The sequence below is a fragment of the Elephas maximus genome, chromosome 3 (genome assembly GCF_024166365.1).
Source record: "Elephas maximus indicus isolate mEleMax1 chromosome 3, mEleMax1 primary haplotype, whole genome shotgun sequence".
NCBI lineage: Eukaryota > Metazoa > Chordata > Mammalia > Proboscidea > Elephantidae > Elephas > Elephas maximus.
The window spans coordinates 9,729,079-9,756,050 of record NC_064821.1 but is presented as its reverse complement, the minus strand read 5'-3'; the positions used below and the strand labels follow the sequence as shown (position 1 = coordinate 9,756,050).

Sequence of the window (26,972 nt, the reverse complement as noted above, 5' to 3'; positions counted from 1 at the left end):
GCCCAGCCCCACATCAGCCACTCCTCCAAGCCCCTGGGACACTCCCAACCCTAACAGTTCTTAGCCTGGGGGTCTGCACAGCTGTCGGAGCCCACAGGCTCTCCGAGGTCAAGTGCTAAACTCTCGGCAACGTGAGGACTTTTCCCAGTGGAGAAGCTCCACAGCAGACACGTTCTCAAAGTTGTCCATGACCCCAAAGAAGGATGAGATGAAGAACTGAGCTTCAGAGAGAGACCAGCAGCCCAAGCGCCTAGCATCGGGCAGAGATGGCTGAGTGCCCAGAAGCTGGGGGCCAGTTGTGCCCTGTTGTGGGGGAGCCAACAGGCACCACTGAGCCCCGGCCTGCCTCCACAAACCCCTCTGGCAGGGGCCGAGAGGAGGGACAACCACCAGGGACCAGAGCCTGCAGCTACTCACAGTCAGCGGCAACAGCCAGGCACCTGGTCGGGGGGTTCCATGGGATAGAGGCCAGGCAAAGTCCACCCAGCCTCTCCACCTACACTAAGCCCTACTGAGGCCCCTGTGGCTGAGAGACCAGTGAGACTCTTTGGGCCCCAAAAGCAGAGACCTACTTGGGGTGGGGACAGCAGTGCCTGGACAGAAGCCCTCAATGTGAGAGGCGTGGGTCGCAGGCCAGCCCACTCCCAGCAGAAGGCAGTGAGGCTGTGAGTGTGGACACCAGGCCCGTCTGCAGCAAGGCAGTGGGAGCTCCTGGGAGAGAACTCGCCAGTGCTGCCTGGGAAGCCTCCATGAACACCTCCTAAGTCAGGTGCTGGGGAGGCTGGCAGGCACTCCACAACGAGACGGGGGAGGAGGCTCTGCCCACAGGTTCCCTGAACTGGCAGAAAGCAATCTGGCTTGGGGCTCCCTGGGTCTCTGAGACTCTGCAGGAGAGGCCAGGAGCAGGCGCAGTGATGCCACGGTCCTGCCAGCCACAGGAGCTTCTCGCCACCCAGAGAGTACTTTTTCCCTGGGCCTCAGGTGACATCAAGTGGCTTGTATAGAAGAAATAGCCATTCCGCTGACTTCCTATGCTGCATGGGACTTCCAGAAAATGTGGGTGGCTGAGAGAGAAGCAGCCGACGCCATCAACGAGAACTTTCCTCCACTTAACCTCCATAGGGCTTGGAAGACAGGTCAGGGGCCGGCATGGGGAGACCCCTAGGGCAACACTCTGCACCTCAAGACTGTGGTGCCACCCACCTGGACGGCTGAGATCAGACATGTCAAAGGATTTCAGAGGCCTGCTGGCCTATGGAAAGAGCCGGAGAGATCATGCCAAGGTGAACAGGTGGTTCTCCTCCGGTGATGCTGGTAAGTAAGGCTCAAGGATGCCTGAGGTCACTACCTCTGCACCTAGGCTGTGCCAGGTCCCCATACCTGACAGGCAGGTAAAGCAGGAAAACATCAGGATGAGAAGTGAAGAAATGTGTAGGGTTGGTGACAGGAAGACAAGCAGCTGCCTGACAGCCAGATGGCGCTCGGGCGCTGGGGGATGCTGCAGAGGACTGACGGGGAGCACACGCTCACGTCCGTGTATGTGCACCGTGATGCCACCAGAGGCCTCGGCTAGTGCTCAGACAGCCGCTCGGGCCCACTCAGAGAGAGGAATGCCACCGTTCGGCTGGGCCAAGACAAGACAACGCACTGTTCCTTCTTCAGTGGAATCGCTCACGCCCCTTGTTTCTGCTTCCCCTGGCCCCTGCCCCCCATCAGCCTTCTCTGCACAAGCTGCTGCCAAAGGAGCAAAGCCTAGAACAGCCGAGGGCAGAAGCAGCTGGGTTGGGCAGACAGGGCACGCTGGGTCGGGTACCAATCCTTGAAAGGTGGGCGGTCTCAGCAATGAGGAGCCCACTGTGTCCAGCGGCCCCTGGCCAGGGAGTCTATCGGGGCTGAGGGGTATAAGGCCCAGGCCTGACTCAGCACGGTGGAAAGAAGATGGCGTCGGGCCTCTGGCCTCAAGAAGAGCGGAGCAGAGAGCCCACCATGGTCACTTGGCTTGTCCCCTGAAACACAGGAGGGGCTGGCTCTCCTAAGTCAGGGGCAGCGAGCAGACAGCACGGCAGAGCAGAGAGTTCAAGAAAGAAGATGCCAAGGGAGCGAGTTCCAGGCCCCTTCAGAAAGCCCAGCTCTGCAGGGGTGCCGAGTCCCAGCCCCGCCACGGCTGGGCTCCCTCAGACTGGGCCTTCTGCCCCACTAACCTTGGTGCCGTGGGACGGTTTGGTCTTCTTGGGGTCAGAGAAGGCAGAGAGTGGAATTGTGGGTAACATGGGGTAGTCGGGGCTGGGCCTGGACACCGTTTCTGCTCCTTCGGGCATTACCATCACCTAGTGATAAAGAAGAGACAGATGTTATCAAAGGCAGGGAGGAGCCAGGGACCTGTCGGGAGGAAGAAGTCGGCCCTTCCTGAGCGAGGGTGAGGCTTTCAGAGCTTCCTTCTTGGCGGTGGGCGGGGGTGGAGGGGTGCCAGCTTGAGCGTCATTTTCCCGGAAGAGTCAAAGGCATCTCCTGTCAGGGCAAGCCGGACATGTGGCTCGGGGTGCTGCACGCTTGGGGCGAAGCAAAGAGAAGTGGGTCCCAGGATGGCTGGGCTGGGGCGGGCCCCTGGGCCCCAGGACGCAGAGCCTGGTCCAGCAGACCGAGGGCCGGAAGACAGGCCGGCGAGAGCAGCCACAGCACCAGAAGGTACCTGCGGCCAAAGCCTGACCTCAGCACTTGGGTTTAGCGAGACTAGGGGTGGTGTGGGAAGGCAAGAAGCCAGGCAGCCACCACGAGAAGCAGGTGGACGCAGAGCGAGCAGCTTCGGATGAACTCGGGAGGAGACGGCCTCACCGCTTCCCACACTCCTGGGGCGAGACCCACCACTTCAGAGGGGCGAAGCGGGGAACAGAGCAGAGAGCAGGCCCGGGGCAGGCGGAGAATCGCGTCTCGGGTGGGGGTGCCTGTCTCAGCTGATCTCAGCAGAGCCGCTGGGCAAGAGCGAGCCTGCAGGAAGGAGCGTCTGCTCCTGGTCGGAAGATCACAGGATGAGAAGGGGCCTGGGGCCTCCCAGGGGACCCCCAACTCCAGCGAGGCTTGCCATGACATGTGCTGAAGGCAGGAGAGAAAGCTCAGGCCAAGCTCTCCGAACACCAACACCGCATGAACACTAAAAAACCAATCACCATCAAGTCAACACTGATGCTATAGGGCTTTCAAAGGCTCACTTTTCAGAAGCAAATTGCCAGGCTTTTGTTCCTAGGCACCTCTGGGTGGACTCGAACCTCCAACTTTGGGGTTAGCAGTGGGGCACAAGAACTGCTTGCACCACGCAGGGCTCCCACATTAACACTACTGGTCTGGAACGAAGACACGCCTTCCACATGGCAAGGGCATAGAACACAATGTGCTCTTAAAGGCATGTTTAGCTCAGTAAGACAAGCACCACGAATAGCCCCAGGCACCTGAGTGACCTGATGAGCCAAGCCTTTCATCTACGGAGCCATCGGAGAAGAGGTCCCGGCAAGAACGGCCATGAGGTCACCTGGTTGAAAGAGCTGCAGCCTCTCGGCCCCACGACTCAGAGGCCGTGAGCGGGAGACAGAGCTGCTCAGCAGAGCCTGTGCACCACAGGCTCCTGACCCGCGGCACCGAGCCCACGTTTAGCCCCAGCCAGGCCCCAGGACCTCTAGTTCCCTGAAATGCCCGTGCTCGCAGCTAGAGAGGGCGCAGGGTATAAACAAACGATGAGCCCGGTGGGAAGCTGAGCCCATGGCCAGCAGACAGATGTCGACCCACCTCCTCCTGAATCTCCGTCCGTTTTCTCCCTTCCAAGTGAGGCACTGAACTGATGCTATTTCAGGATAAGTCTCTCTTCTTCGTAACAAAGACCCTTTTCAAAAAAGTAAATAAATGGAGCCACGTCTACCTTGCGCAAGGTACCACAGCAAAGACCAGTCTCAGCAGATGGAAGCACAGAAGCACACCCACCAAAGCAGGCGCTGTTCTCTGTGGCTTAACTGCTCCCTGAGCAAAAGCCTGGAGACAATCCTGTCCAAGGGATACTCCACCTGCCCCAGGGCGGCCTCCGGCCTGCTAGGAAAGCAGGAGGCCCCTACTCTGGGCTTTCTGGATGATACTTCCGCAGACTGGCGTGAGGAATCACAGCACTCAGAAGAGTAGAGAGAGCAGGTCTCATGGACTTCTGGATTCCCCCGTCCTCCCAGCTCTTCTGGTGCCGAAACCAACACCGCAAGGTCTGGGCCATCTGTCACCAGACATCCCTGCCGGCCCCACTGACGACGCCGGAATTCCAGCACGGCAGATGCAGGCACCACAGTCCCTCCTCCTCAGGACCCCCGAGAAGTACTGCACCCCAAGTTCCCATCCCCTAAGGGCCTCTGGCTGGGCTCCTAAGACCAAGTGTGCTCCTTGGCCCTCAGAGCAGCCAAAGTCCCAACCAGCAAGGCAGCTCTCCCGGGCAGGCCGCTGGGAGGAGAACAGCCAGGGCAGAGGCTGAGGGGCGGGTGGCCTGTGGGCCTCTCTGGGGCACCGAGGGTGGCTGCAGTGAGTGAACATGCTGCCTTCTGCCCTCACCGGCCACCCCCTTCACAATGGCAGCCGGACCTCTCCCTCTCTCCCGCCCTGCTCCCTGCCCCTGGTTTATGTGCTTCCATGATGCACACAGAGCCTCCCTCTCAGGAGAGACCACCTCTGTGTCCCAGGCTCACTGGTTACCCGAGTGTTTCCCAAACAGAGCTGACCCTGGAACCTTCGGGGAGCACCCGGAAACATCTTGTGACAATACTGTGGGAAATACTTGGGGGCACAAAGAAGGCAGCGGAGCAGAGCAGGGGAGAGCGCTGGGCCCGGGCCCCCACCCACTCTTAGGTCTCATGAACTTCAGGCAGCGGGGTCCTGCCTTCCCATGGTGCCAGCCACCCCGCACCCCCATACTCTGCTCCATCAGCCCTCGCGCTGGAGTCACCTCACAAACGCCTCTTTCATGAGGACCCTGCGGAGCTGAACCAAACTCTCTACAACCAACAAGTTATGCTTTAAGTTTATGAAAAAGCTAATCAAAGACCGCAACTGTATTAGACGAAGGGAAAGGACTATTCCCTGAGCCTGAAGAAGCCCAACCCAACTCCCCATTCGCACGTGGGAGGTAGAGCTGCTACACACACACACACACACACACACACACACACACACACTCATATACACATGCACACTCATACACACACGGACATTCACACACAGCTACGCACTCATATACACACACACACAATACACACTGACATAAATGGATACACTCATACACATACAGAGACATATACGCACATTCACATACACGGACACACACACCCATGCTCTCACATGCAATGACACACACAGACTGATGCATACACAATCACTCACAGTGACACACATTCACTCACGTAACCTTAATCACACTCTCACATATACTCACACACACACACTCGAACACACAACCACACATACATTCCCATACACACATACACACTTATCTACACTCACACATCACACTCATACACAACCACTCTCTTCCACACTCACACTCAACTACACACACGCTTATATACACAGGCTCAACACATACAACTACACTTACACACACTCATACACCGTGACTTTCACACACACAACTGCACACTCATACTCACACAATAACACAACCATACGGACTCACATCATACACTCACATACAACCACAATACTCTCACACACACAATGACACATTCATACACACATACACGGATGCATACAAGCTCACACATCATACAGTCACATACAAACACAAGCACACACACTCTTGCACACACACAATGACGCACATTCTCACATTCACATATACTCACACTCCCCACACACTGCCACACACACACACACAGGACCCTGGCCCCACTCCTCCATCGCAGGCACTGGCCAGCACCTAGGTAAGGTCTTATGACTTCTGGCCACTCAAAGGTGGCTTCGGGATGTCGCGTGACCGATCCTCAGCCCGCACTGCCCTCCCCACAGACACTCCAGGCCCACAGCCAAGCGTCCCACCTCCTCCACACCCAGCCACGACCAACCAGCAGCACCAGACTCCCCTCCCTCCCACCCACGTTCTCCAGGTGCCCCATCGGGTCCCCATCTGGAGCCCTGGGCTCTGCCCTCAGGGGCTGGGAGGCGCCCACTCAAGAGAAGACAAGAGAGCCACCACACAGGGACTCCCCACCGCACAACTCACAAGGCACCGTGGTTCTGAGAGCAGGCGTGGGACCCCGTCTCACAGGCACAGAAACCACAGGCAGCGCCTTCTCGGGGACCCCTCAGAGAGGCCACTGATGGCCCTGGATACGACGGCGCCTGGCGGCAGTGCTGCCAGGCCAGTTCAAAGCCGGCTCCAGCACCAGCCACGCGGACAGACTGGCCTCAGGCCCATTCCTTCCCGGCCCCTCCAAGGAGGAAGATGCTAATTAACCATGGCCAACCAGGAAACGGGCGGTAACAGCCAACCAGTCATCTACACCGACACTGCCCAGCACAGCCTGGGAACACCTGGGTCCTCTCAGCTCCTCCAGCATGACCTGGGCCACCTGCCCCTTTGGGTCACGGGTGCCTGGCCATCTGCAGCAGAGACCGGCCAAGGAGACCCCCACAGTGCCCTCTGCACCAATGCCACAGCCCAGGGCCTGGGATAGACTGATCAGCTCCCCACAGTGGCCACACTGGAGGCCATCTAGCCACCCATCTGTCCATCCATCCAAGCGGGAGGCACAGCCCACCTGTTAGGGGCACACTCACCCCGCCTGCCCTCAGCAGCTTGCACCGGAACTCGAAGGTGGGGTTGTTGAAGGTCAGTTTCTCACAACGGAGGTGGTTGACTGGCGGGTTGCCCTCCAGGTTCAGGAACAGGTCATAGGTGAAGCACACCTTCCTTGGCTCCTCCTTCAACAAAGGAAACAGGAAGTCAGGTAAGGGGCGGGCAGGAGGCCGCGGGGGCAGAGGGAGCTGTGGTCTGCGGGTCCTCCTCTCTGCCTCCATTTCCCTTCCCCTCAGGCCCTTCCCTGCTTCTCTTTGTGTGCTGCTTGTCTCCTGCTCTGTCACTAAAAGCAAATCTACTCACTCTTCGCAGAGGATTGGGCAACGGGGAAGGAGCCCCGGTGGCGCAACAGGTAAGCTCTCAGCTCCTGGTCGGTGGTTCAAACCTAGCCAGCATCTCCTTGGGAGAAAGACCTGGCGATCTGCTCCTGTAAAGATTACAGCCTAGGAAACCCAATGGGGCAGTTCTACTCCGTCACATGGGGTCACTATGAGTTGAAATCGACTTGACGACACCCAACAACAGGCAACGGGGAGTCTGTGACCAAGGAGGGGTCCCCACAGTCATGTCCTCAGACGGTTCCTGGGTGGACACAGTCTCGCCGAGGGCGTGCACAGCTGCATGCCAAGTGCTGAGCAAAGTGCTGATACCACCCCCTTCCATCCTTCCAGCAGCCCTGTGACAAACAGAGAAACCGAGGCTCAGAGACATGCAGCTTCCAGATGGCTGTGCTGCACTGGGAGCCCAGGCTTGGAAGCCCGTGCCCTAACGCCTCGACCCCCTGCCCCCATCCCTGGAAGGGCCCACGTGGAGGGTAACACAGGGCCCATGAGCAGTGGCTGGGAGTGTTACGGGAACACGGAACACATTTGCTTGGCACCGTTCTCAGGAGGCCTCGCCTGTGCCGGCACAGCTCTGCACCCGACGCTCATGGCCGGGCTTCCGTCCTGCTCCCCCGGGCTTGGTGTGGCACAACCTGGCATGGCGCAGGCACCTGGGACAGCTTCTGGACAGAGGAGTGGTGAACTCAGAAGTGGCAGCTTCACGAGAAAGGGATGGAAAGAGGGATGGAGAGGGGTGCTACATCTACAGCAAAGGCAAGGGGTGTCTCGGGTGGAGGCAGGTGTGCGGGGAAGGAAGGTGGCGTGTCCGACTCTCCTGAGGCTGCAGAGGGGCCCAGTGATGTGTGCACAGGATCAGGTCCCCGGAAAACTCCACAAGCGAATGTCAGCATTTGACAAATCAAGGTATTTTCATATTCTTTTTCTTAAAGAGCCCCTACATCTAATTATATAAGCCTCGGGCCCCAGAAAAATCTAGAGCTGCTCCTGGTTCAGGACTTTGGGCCGGTAAGAAAAGTGGGAGTGAAAAGGAGGTGTGGGAAACTGAACTGTGGAAAGCCTTCAACGCAAAGCTAAGGAATCCAAGTTTTTTAATATAAACAATAAGTAAGGTTACATTTAAGGAGTCCTGGTTTTTTTTGCTGGCGCAGGGGTTAATAAGCTTGGCTGCTAGCCAAAAGGCTGACAGCGCACCTTGGGAACCCTATGCAGTAGTTCTACTGTAACCTATAGGATTGCTATCAGTTAGAATCAACTCGACGGCAACTGGTTTGGTTTGGTTTGGTGGCACGATGGTTAAACACTCAGCTACAGAAAGGTGGGCAGTTCAAGCCTACTAGTGGCTCTGTGGGAGAAAGACCTCATGATCTGCTTCTGTAAAGGTTATAGCTACTCTATCACGTGGGGGTCGCTATGAGTTGATAATCGACTCAATGATACCCAACAACAACAATGGCTATATTTATGGGCAACTGATTTTGATAAGGATGCTAAGTCCATTGAATAAACATGCCATACGTAAAACCAGATTCATCCCTAGGACTTACGTAAGCCAGTAATTTCTTCTTTTAGCTTAAGTTCGTGTGACCTGGGCTTCTCTAACTTTTATAACTTGTATAAAAATCCTAATAGATTATCTTATCAGCCTAGTACTACCAAACAACGGTCTCATTTGGCACTCTAAGAGTAAGCTTGCCTTGACAGCTTTAAATCATGGGAACATTCAACTTTCTATGTCTTGATTTATAAAGGTTAATTCACCCTGAGTATGAACAGGATAGTACGAAGTGTACCTGTGGTACAATGAATCACTTTTATGGCCTTTCTCACCATGGTCTTGTGACTCCTACAAAATGATTGGGTAGGACTATGCACAAGAGGTCTTGTTGCCTACCAAGTGGACTGGACAGCTTGCTAATAATGCAAATAAGGTATATGGAACCCCTGTGGGAGTAGGACCATGCAAATAAGTTGTATGTTGTAAGGGGACCTCACTACCACCAGGAAGAAGAGACAGGAGAGGAGCGCATCCTTTGGACCCAGGGTCCCTGCGCTGAGAACTGGAAAGATTAATCTTTTCACAAATGGAGCTGAGGCAACCAGGACAGGCAAAAGAATGAACTTAGGTTCCTAAACCAAAAAAAAAAAAAAAAAAAAACCAGCTGCCGTTGAGTCAATTCAAATTCAAGGCGACCCCATCTGTGCAGAATAGAACTGCTCTAGGGGGTTTTCCAGGCTGTTACCCTTCAGAAGCAGACCACCAGGCCTGTCTTCCAAGGCTCCTCTGGGTGGGTTCAAAACACCAATCTTTTAGTTAGTAGTCGAGTGAATAACCATCTGTGCTACCCAGGGACTCCTACCTCACACCAGACACAAAAACTAACTCAAAATGGTTGAAAGACCTAAACGTTAAGAGCTGAAACTGTAAATCTCTGAGAAGAAAACACAGGAGTGAACGTTCACGACCTTGCATTTGTCAACAGATAAACTGGACTTCAACAAAATTAATTTTTTGCTGCAAAGGACATTATCAAGAAAGTGAAAAGTGAACCTGGAAAGTGTTGTATCACCAAAAAAATAAAAAAGAGAGAAAATGAAAAGACAACCTTTTGTAAATATATCTAATAAGGGACTTATACATACAGAAAATATAACGAACCCTTTTAATTGAACGATAAAAAGACAGTCTGACAATTTGCATTTATGACAATAGTAAAAAACCTACTATCCTAGTATTTTGCACCTTAACAATGTACACCTGGCAGCAGCGAACGCCGACGTGCAAGGTGAGAGTAAAAGCAGGCTGTGATGGTTAAAGTTATGTATCAACTTGGCTAGGCCATGATTCTCCATGGTTTGTAAATTATGTAATGATGTAGTCATCCTCCATATTGTGATCTGATACAGTCACTTCCATTTCGACCTAACAATGATTTTCACATAACGACCTGGTCTTTGGAACCTAACCATGTTGATAAGTGAGGAGTGGGTGTAGATATTCCTCCAAAGAACAAGCCAATGGAAAGACACTCAATGTCATCAGTCATTAAGGAAATATACACCCAAACTACAATGAGATACCACTTTAAACGCCCTAAGATGGCTGCTATCAAAAAAAAAAAAAAAAAAACATAGAAAACAAGGGTTGGGGTAGAAGTCCGGAAATTGGAAAGTTGCCAGTGGGATTGTAATATGGCTCAGCCGTTGTGGAAAGGTTTGGCAGTTTCTCAAAAAATTAAATATAGAATTACCATATGACCTAGTATTTCCACTCGTAGGTATATACCCAAAAGAAATGAAAACTGGTACTCAAACAAATACGTGCATGTTCACAGCAGCACTACTCACAATAGTATAAAGGTGGAAACAACCAAGTGTCCATCGGCAGATGACAGATGAACACAATGAGGTCCACCCATACGATGGAATATTATTCAGCCATAAAAAGGAATGGCGTTCTGGTACATGCTACAATGCGGATGGACCTCGAAAACGTAAGTGAAAACACAGCAGACATAAAAGACACCTATTGTATGATCCCAAATCCACAGAGACAGAAAGCAGATTATTGGCTGCTGAGGGCTGGGAGGAGGGGGGAATGAGGAGTGAGTGAGCGCTGATGGGAACAGGGTCTCTTTTCGGGGTGATGAGAATATTCCGGAATTAGATCATGGGGATGGCTGCCCAACACTGTGAATATACTAAAAACCACCGACTGGTACACTTCAAATGTGAATTTTATGGTACGTAAATTATATCTCAATTTTTAAAAAATGCTATCCATTGAGGGGGACCTACGGGCACGGGAATCCAGTGAGGGTTTCTGCGCTCAGTAAGTGGAAGGAGACGTTGCAACAGCTGAATGAGAGATAAAGGAAGGAGAGCAAAACTGCTGAGCTTCCGCCCGTCTGAATTTCCCACGGCCTCTTACTTTCATCCCTTCCACCAGCAGCCCAAACTCCAAGGTTCACAGCTGCTTTCACAGTCCTGGCAGGAAGGAAGCCAAGACGGGGGCTGGGGACAAGGAGAAAACGAGGCAGGGCCATGGCGCAAGAGTCCCCCACCAGCTGCAGTCGGGTCTAGCTGCCATCTTGCCTCAGTTTCCCCTCAGGCTCTTCAGCAAGTGGCTAGTGTTTTGTATGAGCAAAGCCAGGCTTCCTGAGCACGAGTGGCCAGGTGATACCTGGGAGCTGAGACCTACACAGCCACGTGCCCATGTCCTCACAAAGGTGGTGGATGGGCCCTCAGCTGCCCAGGAGTCCCACTGTGTGGATGGCTGCAAAGACGGAAGGTGCACCTGTCCAATTAGCCAGCACACACCCTACCCTCTGGGAGCCTCCGGTCCAATGAGGAGGCAACAAGCTGAGCATGAGACACAGACCTCGACCACTTGACGGTCCCACCTCACTGACAGACCCCAATCCGCGCCTGAAGGGAGACCCTTTCAACTTGGGGACAGTAGGCTCTACTAGCTCCCAGGGACACACTGTGACAGGCTGAAAGCAGGGCTGGGCACCTCCTTCCCCCTGGCCAGGGGGTGGTCTGAGGGGACGTGGGACAGGTTCTGGCTAATGAGATAAAGGGTCAGCTTAGGGTGGGCTGTGAGGAGGAAGTCTGTCACCATCTCTCTCTTCTTCCTCCTTAAACTTGGGGCACCAGGCCCAGAGGTGCAGCATCCACCACGGGAACAGGCATGGAAGAAGCCAGAGAGCTGCGGGTGACTGCCCTACCTGCCTCCTGCCTCCCTGCTGTATAAGAAAAATCAATCCTATGCAGAGCCACTGCTGTATCTGCGGCGGTCAGTGAACGTGGCCCTCACTGTAGCAGGACATAACGTCACATCTGCCCAGCACATACCATGGCCAGGCACTTCCCTATGCATTTAACAAGCATCAAGGCTTTGAACCCTTCTGACAGCCCAAGCGCAGGCACCATCATTACCCTACTTTACAGATGAAGAAACTGGAACAGAAAGAGGCAGGGTCATCTGTCCAAGGCCACATGGCTGGTGAGTGGCAGAGCCAGGACTCCCAGGTTCTCTGGAGCCACCGGGTCTTGGAGAGGTTTCTTTCTCTCTTTTACACACACACGCATATACAAACACACAGACACAGAGACATGCAGACACATACGCATGCACACACAAAGACAACACACACACATACAGACATGCTGAAACACACACATACACACACCACACACACACACACCCCCAAACAGTGCAAGGCAGCAGTGCACTGAGACGGCTACTTCGTTTTCTCTAAGGTTCCCCAGAGGCAGGTGGTGCCGAGCCCAGCCGGGCAGAGGGGCCCTGCAGCACACATCCAGGCTAGTCCCTGCCTCTGACTACCTGGGGCTGGCTGCTGGGCGAGGGACCACAGTGCACAGAGGGGGCGAAGGTGTCGGCTCTGAGCAAGACCTGTGCCATGGGGCTCAGGAACCTTGAGGGTTGCAGAGCTGGCCCTGCATGCCCCTGGAAGCCACCTTCTGACACAGGATGCCGTGCCCAACTCGGCCATACCCCGAGGCCTGGCAGCACACACGGGGATCCCAGCACAGAATCCCCATCATCAGCAGCCCCGAGAGCACCCTGAGTCACCTCTGCCCAGCTCCTTGGCGGCAGCAGCAGCGTCCGCTGGGACGCGGTGTTCTCAGACCCAGCCCTGAGTGGGTACCCACTCCCAAGCCAGCTGGCTCCAGGCCAGTGTCTCTCCAGCCTCAGCAAACCAAGACTCAGGGGAACTGGCCAAACTGGTGCCAGGGCCAAGTGCCAGCAGTTTGCGCGCACGCCCAGGGCAGGCGGGGAGCCCGGGCCAGGAACCCTGACACGCCTGCCAGTGTCCTGAAGGTGGGGCTCATGAGGCTCGAGGGTTGGCTGCTGGGGGCACAGCAGCACAAACAGCCCTGTGGCTGGCAACCACACTTGCTGCCACCACTCTGCTGCCACCAAGGGTGACCACCAAAAGGGACGATGCTCCTCCACAACCACAGTGGACCCCACATGTGAAGCCAGTCTCTAGGGCCTCTCTCTTCTCCGTGGCTGGTCCAGAAGTAAACCTCAGATTTACTTCCCCACTCCGGACACAAATGAAGAGAACCCAGCCCTCAATAAGGTCTCCCGATGACCCCAGCACTCTCTCCCTGCCATCTCCAACCTGCCCACACTCGGCCCTCAGGACCGTGAGGCACTCCCTATGAGAGGCCCTGGCTCACATATGCTCAGCTTAAAAACCAAAAACGCCCCAAACCTGTTGCCATCAAGTCGATTCTGACTCATAGCAACCCTAACAGGACAGAACAGAACTGCCTCATAGGGTTTCCAAAGAGAGGCTGGTGGATTCAAACTGCTGACCTTTTGGTAAGCAGCTGAGATCTGAACCACCGTGCCACCAGGGCTTCTGCTTGGCTTAAAGAGCAGCTAAACCTAGGAGACCCTGGGTGATGCAAATGGTTAATGAGCTCGGCTGCTAACTGAAAGGCTGGAGGTTCGGGTCCACCCAGATGCACCTTGGAAGAAAGGCCTGGCAATCTGCTTCTAAAAAACCAGTCACTGAAAACCCTAAGGAGCACAGTTCTACTGATACACATTGGGTCGCCATGAGTCAGGCTGACCTAGCGGCAGCTGATGAGATGACAGAATGTCATCCATGAGTGAACTGCGGGAGGTGGTGATGGGGACCATGTCGGGGGTTGCTGTACCACTCTCTCTACTTCTGTGTATATATTTCACATTTTTTATATTAAAAAAAAAAAATCCAAAATCCACTGCTGTTAAGTCGATTCCAATTCATAAAAACCTCCACGTGTCTGTCAGTTTGTTGTACTGTTGGGGCTTGTGTGTTACTGTGATGCTGGAAGCTATGCCACCGGTATTCAGATGCCAGCAGGGTCACCCATGGCGCACTGCTTTCAGCTGAGCTCCCAGACTAACACAGACTAGGAAGAAGGACCCGGCAGCCTACTTCTGAAAAATATTAGCCAGTGAAAACCTTATGAATAGCGGCGGAACACTGTCTGATATAGTGCTGGAAGATAAGCCCCCCAGGTTGGAAGGCACTCAAAAGATGACTGGGGAAGAGCTGCCTCCTCAAAGTAGAGTCGACCTTAATGACGTGGATGGAGTAAAGCTTTCAGGACCTTCATTTGCTGAAGTGGCACGACTCAAAATGAGAAGAAACAGCTGCAAACATCCATTAATACTCGAAACGTGGAATGTATGAGGCATGAATCTAGGAAAATTGGAAATCGTCAAAAAACGAGGCAGAATGCATAAACATCGATATCCTAGGCATTAGTGAGCTGAAATGGACTTGTATTGGCCATTTTGAATCAGACAATCATATAGTCTACTATGCTGGGAATGACAACCTAAAGAAGAATGGCGTTGCATTTATTGTCAAAAAGAACATTTCAGGATGTACCCTGAAGTACAATGCTGTCAGTGGTAGGATAATACCCATACGGCTACAAGGAAGACCAGTTAATACGACTATTATTCAAATTTATGCACCAATCACTAAGGCCAAAGATGAAGAAACAGAAGATTTTTAGCAGCTGCTGCAATCTGATTGATCGAACATGCAATGAGGATGCATTGATAATTACTGGCGACTGGAATGCAAAAGTCGGAAACAAAGAAGAAGGATCCGCAGTTGGAAAATATGGCCTGGGTGATGGAAAAAATGCCGGAGATTGAATGACAGAATTTTGCAAGACCAATGACTTTTTCATTAAAAACACCTCCTTTCATCAACATAAACAGCGACTATACACATGGACCTCGCCAGATGAAACACCCAGAAATCAGATTGACTACATCTGTGGAAAGAGACAACGGAAAAGCTCTATATCATCAGTCAGAACAAGGCCAGGGGCCGACTGTGGAACAGACCATCAATTGCTCCTACGCAAACTCAAGCTGAAACTCAAGCAAATCAGAGCAAGTCCACAAAAGCCAAAATATGACCTTGAGTACATCCCACCTGAATTTAGAGACCTTCTGAAGAATAGATCTGACACACTGAACACTAGTGACCGAAGACCAGATGACCTGTGGAATGACATCAAGGACATCATCCATGAAGAAAGCAAGAGGTCACTGAAAAGACAGGAAAGAAAGAAAGGACAAAGACGGATGTCAGAGGAGACTCTGAAACTTGCTCTCGAACATTGAGCAGCTAAAGAGGAAGAAATAATGAAGTAAAAGAACTGAACAGAAGATTTCAAAGGGCCTCTCGAGAAGATAAAGTAAAGTATTATAATGACATGTGCAAAGAGCTGGAGCTAGAAGACCAAAAGGGGAGAACATGCCTGGCGTTTCTCAAGCTGAAAGAACTAAAGAAAAAATTGAAGCCTTCAGCTGCAATAGTGAAGGATTCTATGGGGAAAATATTCAATGATGCAGGAAGCATCAAAAGAAGATGGAAGGAATACAGAGTCATTATACCAAAAAGAATTAGTCGATGTTCAACCATTTCAAGAGGTGGCATATGATCAGGAACCGATGGTACTGAAGGAAGAAGTCCAAGCTGCTCTGAAGGCATTGGCGAAAAACAAGGCTTCAGGAATTGATGGAATATCAATTGAGATGTTTCAACAAACAGATGCAGCCCTGGAGGTGCTCACTTGTCTATGCTAAGAAATATGGAAGACAGCTTCCTGGCCAACTGACTGGAAGAGATCCATATTTATGCCTATTCCCAAGAAAGGTGATCCAACTAAATGTGGAAATTATAGAACAATATCATTAATATCACGCACAAGCAAAATTTTGCTGAAGATCATTCAAAAACGGCTGCAGCACCATACTGACAGGGAACTGCCAGAAATTCAGGCCGCTTTCGGAAGAGGACGTGGAACCTGGGATATCATTGCTGATGTCAGATGGATCCTGGCTGAAAGCAGGGAATACCAGAAGGATGTTTACCTGTGTTTTATTGACGACGCTAAGGCACCCGACTGTGTGGATCATAACAAATTACGGATAACACTGCGAAGAATGGGAACTCCAGAACACTTAATTGTGCTCATGAGGAACCTGTACACGGATCAAGAGGCAGTTGTTCGGACAGAACAAGGGGATACTGATGGGTTTAAAGTCAGGAAAGGTGTGCGTCAGGGTCGTATCCTTTCACTATACCTATTCAATCTGTATGCTGAGCAGACAATAAGAGAAGCTGGACTATATGAAGGAGAACGCGGAATCAGGGTTGGAGGAAAACTCATTAGCAACCTGTGATATGCAGATGACACAACCTTGCTTGCTGAAAGTGAGGAGGACTTGAAGCACTTACTGATGAAGATCAAAGACCACAGCCTTCGGTATGGATTACACCTCAACGTAAAACAAAATTCCTCATGACTGGACCAGTAAGCACCATCATGATAAACGGAGAAAAGATTGAAGTTGTCAAGGATTTCATTTTACTTGGATCCACAATCAACAGCCATGGAAACACCAGTCAAGAAACCAAAAGACCCATTGCACTGGGCAAATCTGCTGCAGAGGACAGCTTTAAAGTGTCGAAGGGCAAAGACGTCACCTTGCAGTCTAAGGTGCGCCTGACCCAAGCTATGGTATTTTCAATCGCATCATATGCATGTGAAAGCTGGACAATGAATAAGAAAGACCAAAGAAAAACTGGCACCTTTGAATTGTGGTGTTGGCGAGGAATATTGAATATACCATGGACTGCCAAAAGAAAGAACAAATCTGTCTTGGATGAAGTACAACCAGAATGCTCCTTAGAAGCAAGGATGGCAAGACTACGTCTTACATACTTTGGACATGTTGTCAGGAGGAATCAGTCCCTGGAGAAGGACGTCATGCTTGGCAGAGTACAGGGTTAGCGGAAAAGACGAAGACCCTCAACGAGGTGGACTGACACAGTGGCTGCAACAACGAGCTCCAGCATAACAAGGACTGTAAGGATGGCGCAGGACCAGGCAGTGTTTCGTTCTGTTGTGCATAAGGTTGCCATCAGTTGTAACTGACTCGATGGCACCTAATAACAACAACAACATATTAAAAAATTACATACATATGCCTGGCTCCACTGCCAGCCTTCCTCCCAGTTCTGCATTTTAATTCACTGACCGTCTGACCACCTCGGAGCCTGACTCTGTCCTGGCTGCTGGGAATCCAGTGAACAGCACATCCCCCCTCACAGGCCCAGACAAGGCCAGTGGAGCCCTGCACTCCCCAGGCCCCCCAGGACCCTCTTCGGCCACCGGACAAGTGCCTCGCTTTCTGCTTCCAGCCACACCTGCCCTGCCAGCCCCTCGAATCGAGCCCTCCCCGGGGCAGGCCCTGCGCTGCACGCTCTGTGGCTGCGCCTTACTTCATCCTCACAGATGCACTGAGAACGAGCTCCTGTTCTCACAACCATCAGGAGAAGACACTGAGGTTTCCTGGGCTCTACTCATTCATTTGGAGCCGTGCTGGTGCAATGGTTACATGCTCCGCTGCTAACCACAAGCTCGTCGGTTCAAACCCACCAGAGGCTCTGCAGAAGAAAAGACCTGACAATCTGCTTCCATGAAGTTTATAGCCTCGAAAACCCTATGGGGCAATCCTACTCTGTCACATGGGGATGCTGTGAGTTGGAACAGATTTGATGGCACCCAACAAGTGATGCAGATGTGTGGCTGCTAACTGAAAGACTGGAGGTTCTAGTCCACCCAGAGGCATCTTGGAAGAAAGGCCTGGCGATCTACCCCTGAAAAATCAGTCCTTGAAAACCCTATGGAGCACAGCCCTGCTCTGACACACAGGGGGTCTCCACAAGTCGGAATCAACGCGACAGCACCCAACGACTCATTTTCCAAAGCTGCACAGAACCACAGAGATTAGCTGCGCCATCCAGCACCAGAGCGCCTGTGTCCACAGAGCCCGTGGCTCTCATTCAGACGAAGCTCTTGCCCTGGCTCCCCGTACTCCAGCCTACCACACACGGAGCAGGCTGCTTCCTCGGCAGCAAGAGCACGTGTCCAGCAGCCCGATGTGAGAGAGCAAGGGAAGAAATGTGGAAAAAGTAACTCTAATCAGCGACCACCACCAAATCTGAAATTTCACTTGCTAGAATTCCATCCCCCTGAGATATTCACAGGCGTGCAAACACAAGTACGTGAGGATGGCTGCTGACCAAGCCCTGTGCAACAGTGAAAGGCCTGCTGTCATTGTCAGGTGCCGTCAAGTTGGTTCCAACTCGAAGTGACCCCACATACAACAGAACGGAACACTGCCCCATCCTGCACCATCCTCATAACCGTCGCTATGTTTGAGCCCATTGTTGTAGCCACTGTGTCAATCCATCTCCTTGAGGGCCTTCCTTTTTTTGTTGACCCTCCACCTAACCAAGCATGATGTCCTTCTCTAGGGACTGATTCCTCCTGACAACGTGTCCAAAGGATGTAAGACATAGTCTCCCCAGCTTCGCTTCTAAGGAGCATCCTGGTTGGCCTTCTTCCAAGACAGGTTTGTCCGTTCTTCTGGCAGTGTCTGTCAGTTAGTCGTACTGTGGTGGTGTGCATGTTGCTGTGATAATGGAAGCTTTGCCACCAGTATTTCAAATACCAGCAGGGTCACCCTTCGTGGACAGGTTTCGGCTGAGCTTACAGACTAAGACAGACTAGGAAGTAGGACCTGATGGTCTACTTCTGAAGAAGCCGGCCAGTGAGAACCTTACAAATAGCAGTGAAAAGCCTAGGGAGGCCCAAGTGTCCCTTGACAGGAAAAGCCAGACAGATTACAGGGGATGTGAACTAAAGGGCACACCAGGCAGACAACCAAGAATGGGGCAGAGCTCTGTGCCTGACGGCCTGCGCAGGCAGGAGATGGCAAGCATAAGGACGCAGAGACACAGCACGGTCCTGCTGTGTGCGCGCACAGACACAGGAAAACGTTCCTGGAAGGATACACAACTACTTTCTCTCAGTGTCTGCTTTGAGGACACGGGCTAGGGAGAGTGTTTCAATTCCTAGGGCCTGCAGAGATTACATTTGTAATTAAAAGAAGAAAAACTACAGAAGGCATCAGGGAAATGCTACAATGGGGCTGAGAAGGATGGACTCCGTACCGACTTGCTGTGTGATGGTGGACAGGCCCTTCACCTTCCTGAGCCTCAGTACAAGGGGGAAAGAACAACGCAGGGCTATGGGTTCACAGGAGCCCCTGGGTGGCACGAACAGTTAACATGCTCGGGTGCTAACCAAGAGGTCGGAGGTTTGAGGCCACCCAGTGGTGACTTAGAAGAAAGGCCTGGTGATCTACTTCTGAACGATGGGCCAGTGAAAACTCTATGGAGCCCAGTTCTTCTCTGACACACATGGGGTCACCGTGAGTCAGAGTCCACTCAATGGCAACTGGCTTGGTTTCGGTTTTACGGGCACACAAGGAAAGGGAGGTGTCCCCGTGGACCCTGGGTTTACGGACACACAGGGACGGGGGGAGTCCTCATGGACCCTGATTTTATGAGCACACAGGGACGGGGGGAGTCCCCATGGACCCTGGTTTTACAGACACACAGGGAAGGGGGGAGTCCCCATGGACCCTGGTTTTATGGGCACGCAGGGAAGAGGGGAATCCCCATGGACTGTTTCTATGAGCATGAGGGAAGGGGGGAGTCCCTGTGGACCCTAGTTTTACAGACACATGTGGAAGGGGGAAGTCCCCATGGACTGTTTCTGTAAGCATGCAGGGAGGGGAGGTGTTCCTGTGGACTCTGGTTTATAGGCACGCAGGGAATGGGGGGAGTCCCAGGACAGCGTGAGGTATCAGCCTGCACCTCTCTCACATCTGACTGGCCCCCATGCTGAGAAGGCCAGGAAACCTTCAGCCAGGCCCTGCCCAGGCCACAGGCAGTGTGGACAGTCACTGCTGCTGCTTAAGCAGTAAAAGACAGCAAACAACTGAGATGCCTGTCAGTAAGGAGCCACCTCTGGAGGTCAGGAGAGGAGGGGAGTTTTCTTTTTGTACCTTCTGAACGCTCAAAAAAATGGTATCTGCCCACTGTGGAATACCAATATGCCCACTGTTGGATGCCATCAAGTTGATTTTGACTCATGGCAACTCCACATGACAGAGCAGAACTGCCCCCATGGGGCTTTCTAAGCTGTAATCTTTACAAGAGCAGATCACCAGGTCTTTTCTCTCACAGAGCTGCTGGGTGGGTTCGAACCACCGACCCTAGGGTTAGCAGCCAAGCACTTAACCAGTGCTCAACCAAGGCTCCTCATGGAATACTATGCAGCCACTAAAAAGAACTCAACAGAGAGAGCCAAGTGATTCAGAGGACAGACTCCAGAGCCGAGCAGACAGGACTCACACTGGCTCCACACCTTCCTGTGAGACCTCGGGCCAGGTATTTAACCTGTGCGCGCCTTGGCTCCCTCACCTGAAAAACGTAAATAACAGAACCTACCCTACTTGCAAGCGCTCAGAAAATGCTACCTATCCTTATACGCCGGCACAGAAAGATCCCCGGAGATACTGCTAAGAAAAGCCAGCTGCAAAAGGACAAGGGTCATAAATAGCTTTAAAATTTGAAAACAAAAACACCTTATTTATATATGAATATAAAGCACATAGGGAAAGGATCAAGAAAATAGACGCTTAAAGGTTAACCTTATTGAAAGAAAACCAAAAAAAAAAAAAAAAATGAGAGCAGGGTGAGCGTTGTGTTCCTTTAAGATCTATCGACATGGGATCAAATTGACAACAGCAACTCAAAAGGTTAGACAGGAAGCTTAAGGGACAGTGGGTTCATGTTCGTGGGGAAGAACAACTCAGAAAGGGGGGTGAGAATGGTCGCACAATTCTAACGAGCGTCACCGAACTGTACATCTAGGGATGGGAGGGTTGGTGTAATGTTTTACTCTGCGTATTTTCAACAGCAATTTAGAAAAGGGGGGCAGAGAGATGGAAAGGTTTCCGGTTTTCACTCTATATGCTTCAGTATTATCTGAACTTTGCATCGCCTAAATAGATCCACGTATTGACAAGCAATTAAAACGAGGCGCCAGGAAAGGGAAGAGGACATTTTAAAGACCTTCCTGTGGAAACCATCAAACGTTTTTATGCTCATGGTAGGCTTCGATTATCCGGAACCCTAACCTCGTGATTGACCCCCAATCTACCAAAAACTATTAGAGAGTTGCCTGCAATACTAACATTAACACACGCGTAGAATGGCGATTTACAAAAAGACACCTGGATTCTAACAAAGAAGACAGAAGTAGGTGTGCCTGGCACGCGTCAGTGAAAGCGATGGCCGCAGCCACAGCCACCAGCAAGGTGGTGGGAAGAGAACCACACTTGTCAGCTGCCCTGAGCTCCGGGCCTCCGTCCCCAAAATGAAGCCACCACCCCCATGTCCCAGAGGGGCTCTGAGGTCACACATGCAAAACACCGGGGACGACCACTCCCACACCTGAAACTTCCTGGAGCTCCAGAGACACAGGCAGGGCTAGGCTGATGCTACAAGTTCCCAGGTGACAGGCAGGAGAGCCCAGCACAAGGCCCCTCCTACCGAGTGCCCCCAGATGCTGGCCCCCGGGCCATGCCTGCTCCACGGTGGCCCTTCTCCATGCTGGGGAGCTACAGCACAAACAACTTAGTTACATGGTTTTCATCTTTACCAAAAAAACCCTCAAAGCCTCTGCCATTTTGATTCCGACTCACACAACCCCACGTTACAGAACTACTCCACAGGGTTTTCTTGGCTGTAATGTTTACAGAAAGGAGACGTGGTGGTGCAACAGTTCAGCGCTTGGCTGACAACTAAAAGGTTGGCAACTTGAACCCACCTAGCAGCTCTGCAAGAGAAAAATCTGGCAAGCTGCCTCCATAAAGATTACAGCCTTAGAACCCTGTGGGGCAGTTCTACTCCCATATAGGGCTGCTGTGAGTCAGAACTGACTCGACGGCACTCGACAACGATTTTTACAAAAGCAGAGACCAGGCCGCTCTTCCGGGGCACAGCTGGGTGGGTTCAAACTGCCAACCTTTAGGTTAGCAGCCAAGTCCAAACTGCTCACGCTCTCCAGGGACTTCTGATCTTTACGGGATACGTGTAGCTCGGTCAGAAGACAATTCTGAGAGAAGCTGGTGAGGAAGACAGCAGGCAGACCAGGCAGTGTGGGAAACACAGGGATACTTTCCACTCCAGGCTGATGCTTCCATTCCTTCCCCAAGAGCCAAAGAGGAGGCGCAAGGCGGGGCGAGCTGAGGCCAAGCGCTGTCCCTCACGGACCAGCCGCAGCTCAGGACACGCCTCTTCACATCCCCTCTCGAGGCACTTCCCTGTCCAGACTTGGCCACCACCCTCGAGGAAATACAGATGCCCGGGTCCCCATCAAAGAAAGAAAACCGTGGCTGCAGAGCCGCCTGTTCAAGCTGGCTTGTCACAACTCCACAGCGCCTGACCTTTCTCTGGGTCTCTGCACACAATGCCCCTTCTGTCTGGCTCCCTGGGCAATCCCCAGGGGAGGCCCCCCCACCCCTGTTGGCTGCGTTAACCAGCCAACTGTCCCCGCTGCCAGCAGCTGGCTCACTGGAAGGGCTGCCCGCCTCCTGAACTCTGGGGTGCCCCGGAAAGCCTGGGGGCCAGGGAGGGGCAGGTACAGAGCAGGCAGGTCTCACCCTATATCAGGGGGTGAGGACGTGGTACGCTTAGGGGACAGTCTGGGTTCCCCATTCTCAGGGAGTCTCCGATTAACCTGAGGGAAGTGGGGAAGGCCTAAAGGGACTCAAGGGGAGGCAGCAGGGTAAGATATCATGTTTTGTTTTCTCGGTCACTGGGCGCCATTTCCACTCTACACAATGTGGGGAGGGGTGTGGAAGGGATCAGGGCTGCGTGACAGCCTGTCATCACCAGCCATGTGCCTGTGCTACTGCCCCCCAAAGCCCAAGTCAGACGGGGCATGTCCAACAAGACGCCACTGAAGGTTTAAGACTCTAAAGCTTGAACTGATTTCAAAACCAAAATCCTGTCTGAATCAAACCACCCAACCCTGCAGATAAAACGCACCCAGATGCCCTCTCTGTGGCCTCAGATGACGGAGCGTTTGATGATGCTGTCGTTGCCACCAAGCGAGTTCCAATTCATGGCCGCCCCATGTGTGCCGAGGAGAACTGCTCCACAGGGTTTTCCTGGCTGTGCCCTTTCAGGAGCAGACCCCCAGGCCTGTTCTCCACGGCGCCTCTGGGTAGATTTGAGCAATCAGCCTTTTCAGCTACTAATCGAGCACTTAACCCTCTGTGCCACCCAGGGACTCCCGATGACAGTACGTTTGAGTAAAGCCTTGGAAATGACCGTCGGCTGGGGCTCAGGGCCCAGCGTTAAGCTTGTCTGGGGAAGGCACAGGAGGTCTAATATCAACAGCAAATAACCCAAGTCAGCTTTTCTTACATCGTAAGGTTTCTGAAAATTGAAGCGTCTCTTAAAATCAGTGTGTCCATTTAATACGTAGGATTTAAAGTAGCTGAGTTTTCAAAAGTAGATCGCCAAGTCTCTCTTTCAAGGTGCCTTTGGGTGTATTCAAATCGCCCACATTTTGGTTAGCAGCTGAGCGCAAATGGTTTGCACCACTGCACATTCTCCAGCATTTTCTGTTGAGAGGGCCTAGGTGCAGGGACACCCCAGAAGGTGCAGGGACACCTCAGAAGCAATCGGCACACTTAGCGCTCAGGTCTTGGTTTTCAAATACCATCACTCAGCAAAAAGAACCAAAACTCCCCAGAGACACAGGATTCTAGGGCTGCAGCAGGGAAAACCCGAGATGAGCCCCGAATGATGGGGTTTTATCAACAAAGCGGAAAGACAGCACACAGCCTGGAAGAAAATTTTCAGGAACCACATATTCGATAGGGGTCTAATATCCAAAACACATATAAAATTTCTACAACTTAACAGAAAGACAAACAACCCAATAAAAAAGTGGGCAAAGGCTGTGAGCGGCCATCTAAGGTACTCTGCTGGTCTCGCCCCATCTGGAGCAAGGGAGAATGAAGAAAACTAAAGACACAAGGGAAAGATTAGTCCAAAGGGCTAATGGACCACAACTACCACGGCCTCCATCAGACTGAGTCCAGCACAGCTAGACGGTACCCAGCTACCACCACTGACTGCTCCGACAGGGATCACAACAGAGGGTTCTGGATAGAGCTGAACGAAAATTAAAACAAAATTCTAACTCACGAAAACAGACCTAGCCAGAGCATTTAGGCTAGATAAAGAAATAAAGGGCATCCAGATTGGCAAGGAAGAAGTAAAATTATCTCTATTTGCAGAAGACATGATCTTATACACAGAAAACCCTAAGGCATCCTCAAGAAAACTACTGAAACTAATAGAAGAGTTCAGCAGAGTATTGGGATACAAGATAAACATACAAAAATCAGTTGGATTCCTCTACACCAACAAAAAGAATATCGTAGAGGAAATCACCAAATCAATGCCATTTACAGTAGCCCCCGAGAAGATAAAATACTTAGGAATAAATCTCACCAGACATGTAAAAGACTTACACAAAGAAAACTACAGTACACTTCTGCAAGAAACCAAAAGAGACCTACCTAAGTGGAAAAATATACCTTGCCCACAGATAGGAAGACTTAACATTATAAAAATGTCTATCCTACCAAAAGCGATCTATACTTTTAATGCAATTCCAAACCAAATTCCAACAACATTCTTTAATGAGATGGAGAAACAAATCACCAACTTCATATGGAAGAGAAAGAGGCCCCAGATAAGTAAAGCATTATTGAAAAAGGATAACAAAGTGGGAGGCCTTACTCTACCTGATTTTAGAAGCTATTACACCGTCACAGTAGTGCAAACACCCAGGTACTGGTACAACAACAGATACATAGACCAGTGGAACAGAATTGAGAATCCAGGCATAAATCCATCCACATATGAGCAGCTGATATTTGACAAAGGCCCCAAAACAGTTAAATGGGGGAAAAGACAGTCTTTTTAACAAATGGTGCTGGCATAACTGGATATTCCATCTGTAAAAAAATGAAACAAGACCCGTACCTCACTCCATGCACAAAAACTAACTCAAAATGGATCAAAGACCTAAATATAAAATCTAAAACGATAAAGATCATGGAAGAAAAAATAGGGACGTTAGGAGCCCTAATACCTGGCATAAACAATATATAAAACATTACTAACGATGCAGAAGAAAAACTGGATAACTGGGAGCTCCTAAAAATCAAACACCTATGCTCATCCAAAGACTTCACCAAAAGAGTAAAAAGATAACCTACAGACTGGGAAAAAGTTTTTAGCTATGACACTTCTGATCAGCATCTGATCTCTAAAATCTACAGGATGCTGCAAAAACTCAACTGCAAAAAGACAAATAACCCAATTAAAAAATGGGCAAAAGATATGAACGGACACTCCACTAAAGAAGACATTCAGGCGGCTAACAGATACATGAGGAAATGCTCATGATCACTAGCCAGTAGAGAAATGAAAATCAAAACTACAAAGAGATTCCATTTCACTCCAACAAGGCTGGCATTAATCCAAAAAACACAAAACAAGAAATGTTGGAGAGGCTGGGGAGAGACTGGAACACTTATACACTGCTGGTGGGAATGTCAAATGGTACAACCACTTTGGAAATTGATTTGGCGCTTCCTTAAAAAGCTAGAACTAGAACTACCACATGATCCAGCAATCCCACTCCTTGGAATAATTCCTAGATAATTAAGAGCCTTTACACAAACAGATATATGCACACCCATGTTCGCTGCAGCACTGTTTACAATAGCAAAAAGATGGAAGCACCAAGGTGCCCATCAACGGATAAATGGATAAATTATGGTATATTCACACAATGGAATACTACACATCAATAAAGAACAGTGATGAATCTGTGAAACATTTCATAACATGGAGGAGTCTGGAAGGCATTATGCTGAGTGAAATTAGTCAGCTGCAAAAGGACAAATATTGTATAAGACTACTATTATATGAACTCAAGAAACAGTTTAAACAGAGAAGAAAACATTCTTTGATGGTTGTGAGAGGGGGGAGGGAGGGAGGGTGGAAAACGCGTATTCACTAATTAGATAGTAAATAAGAACTACTTTAGGTGACGGGAAGGACAATACACAATACAGGAGAGGTCAGCACAACTGGACTAAACCAAAAGCAAAGAAGTTTCCTGAATAAACTGAATGCTTCGAAGGCCAGTGTACCAGGGGTGGGGGTTTGGGGACCATGGTTTCAGGGGACATCTAAGTCAATTGGCATAATAAAATCTATTAAGAAAACATTCTGCATCCCACCTTGGACAGAGGTGTCTGGGGTCTTAAACGCTAGCAAGCGGCCATCTAAGGTGCATCAATTGGTCTCACCCCACCTGGATCAAAGGAGAATGAAGAACACCAAGGGCCCAAGAGACAGAAAGGGCCACATAAACCAGAGACTACATCAGCCTGAGACCAGAAGAGCTAGATGGTGCCCAGCTACAACCGATGACTGCCCTGACAGGGAACACAACAGAGAACCCCTGAGGGAGCAGGAGAGCAGTGCGATGCAGACCCCAAATTCTCGTAAAAAGACCAGACTTAATGGTCTGACTGAGACTAGAAGGACCCCAGCCGTCATGGCCCCCAGACCTTCTGTTGGCCCAAGATAGGAACCATTCCCAAAGCCAACTCTTCAGACAGGGATTGGACTGGACAATGGATTGGAGAGGGATGCTGGGGAGGAGTGAGCTTCTTGGATCAGGTGGACACTTGAGACTATGTTGGCATCTCCTCCCTGGAGGGGAGATGAGAGGGGGTTAGA

General features: G+C 51.2%; 1 protein-coding gene across 2 annotated transcripts in view; it reads right to left on the bottom strand.

Moving 5' to 3' along the window:
* The window catches only part of MLLT1 (MLLT1 super elongation complex subunit), a 78,830-nt gene that overhangs the window by 17,130 nt on the left and 34,728 nt on the right, over nucleotides 1-26,972 (bottom strand). Inside the window, exons 4-5 of one of the 2 annotated variants that reach the window (XM_049876575.1) lie at nucleotides 6,796-6,939; nucleotides 2,202-2,327 (exon numbers count right to left, since the gene is read on the bottom strand). In XM_049876575.1, coding sequence (XP_049732532.1) covers nucleotides 2,202-2,327; nucleotides 6,796-6,939 — 270 coding nt within the window. The remainder of the gene's footprint in view (nucleotides 1-2,201; nucleotides 2,328-6,795; nucleotides 6,940-26,972) is intronic. The other variant, XM_049876576.1, reaches the window with a different exon arrangement.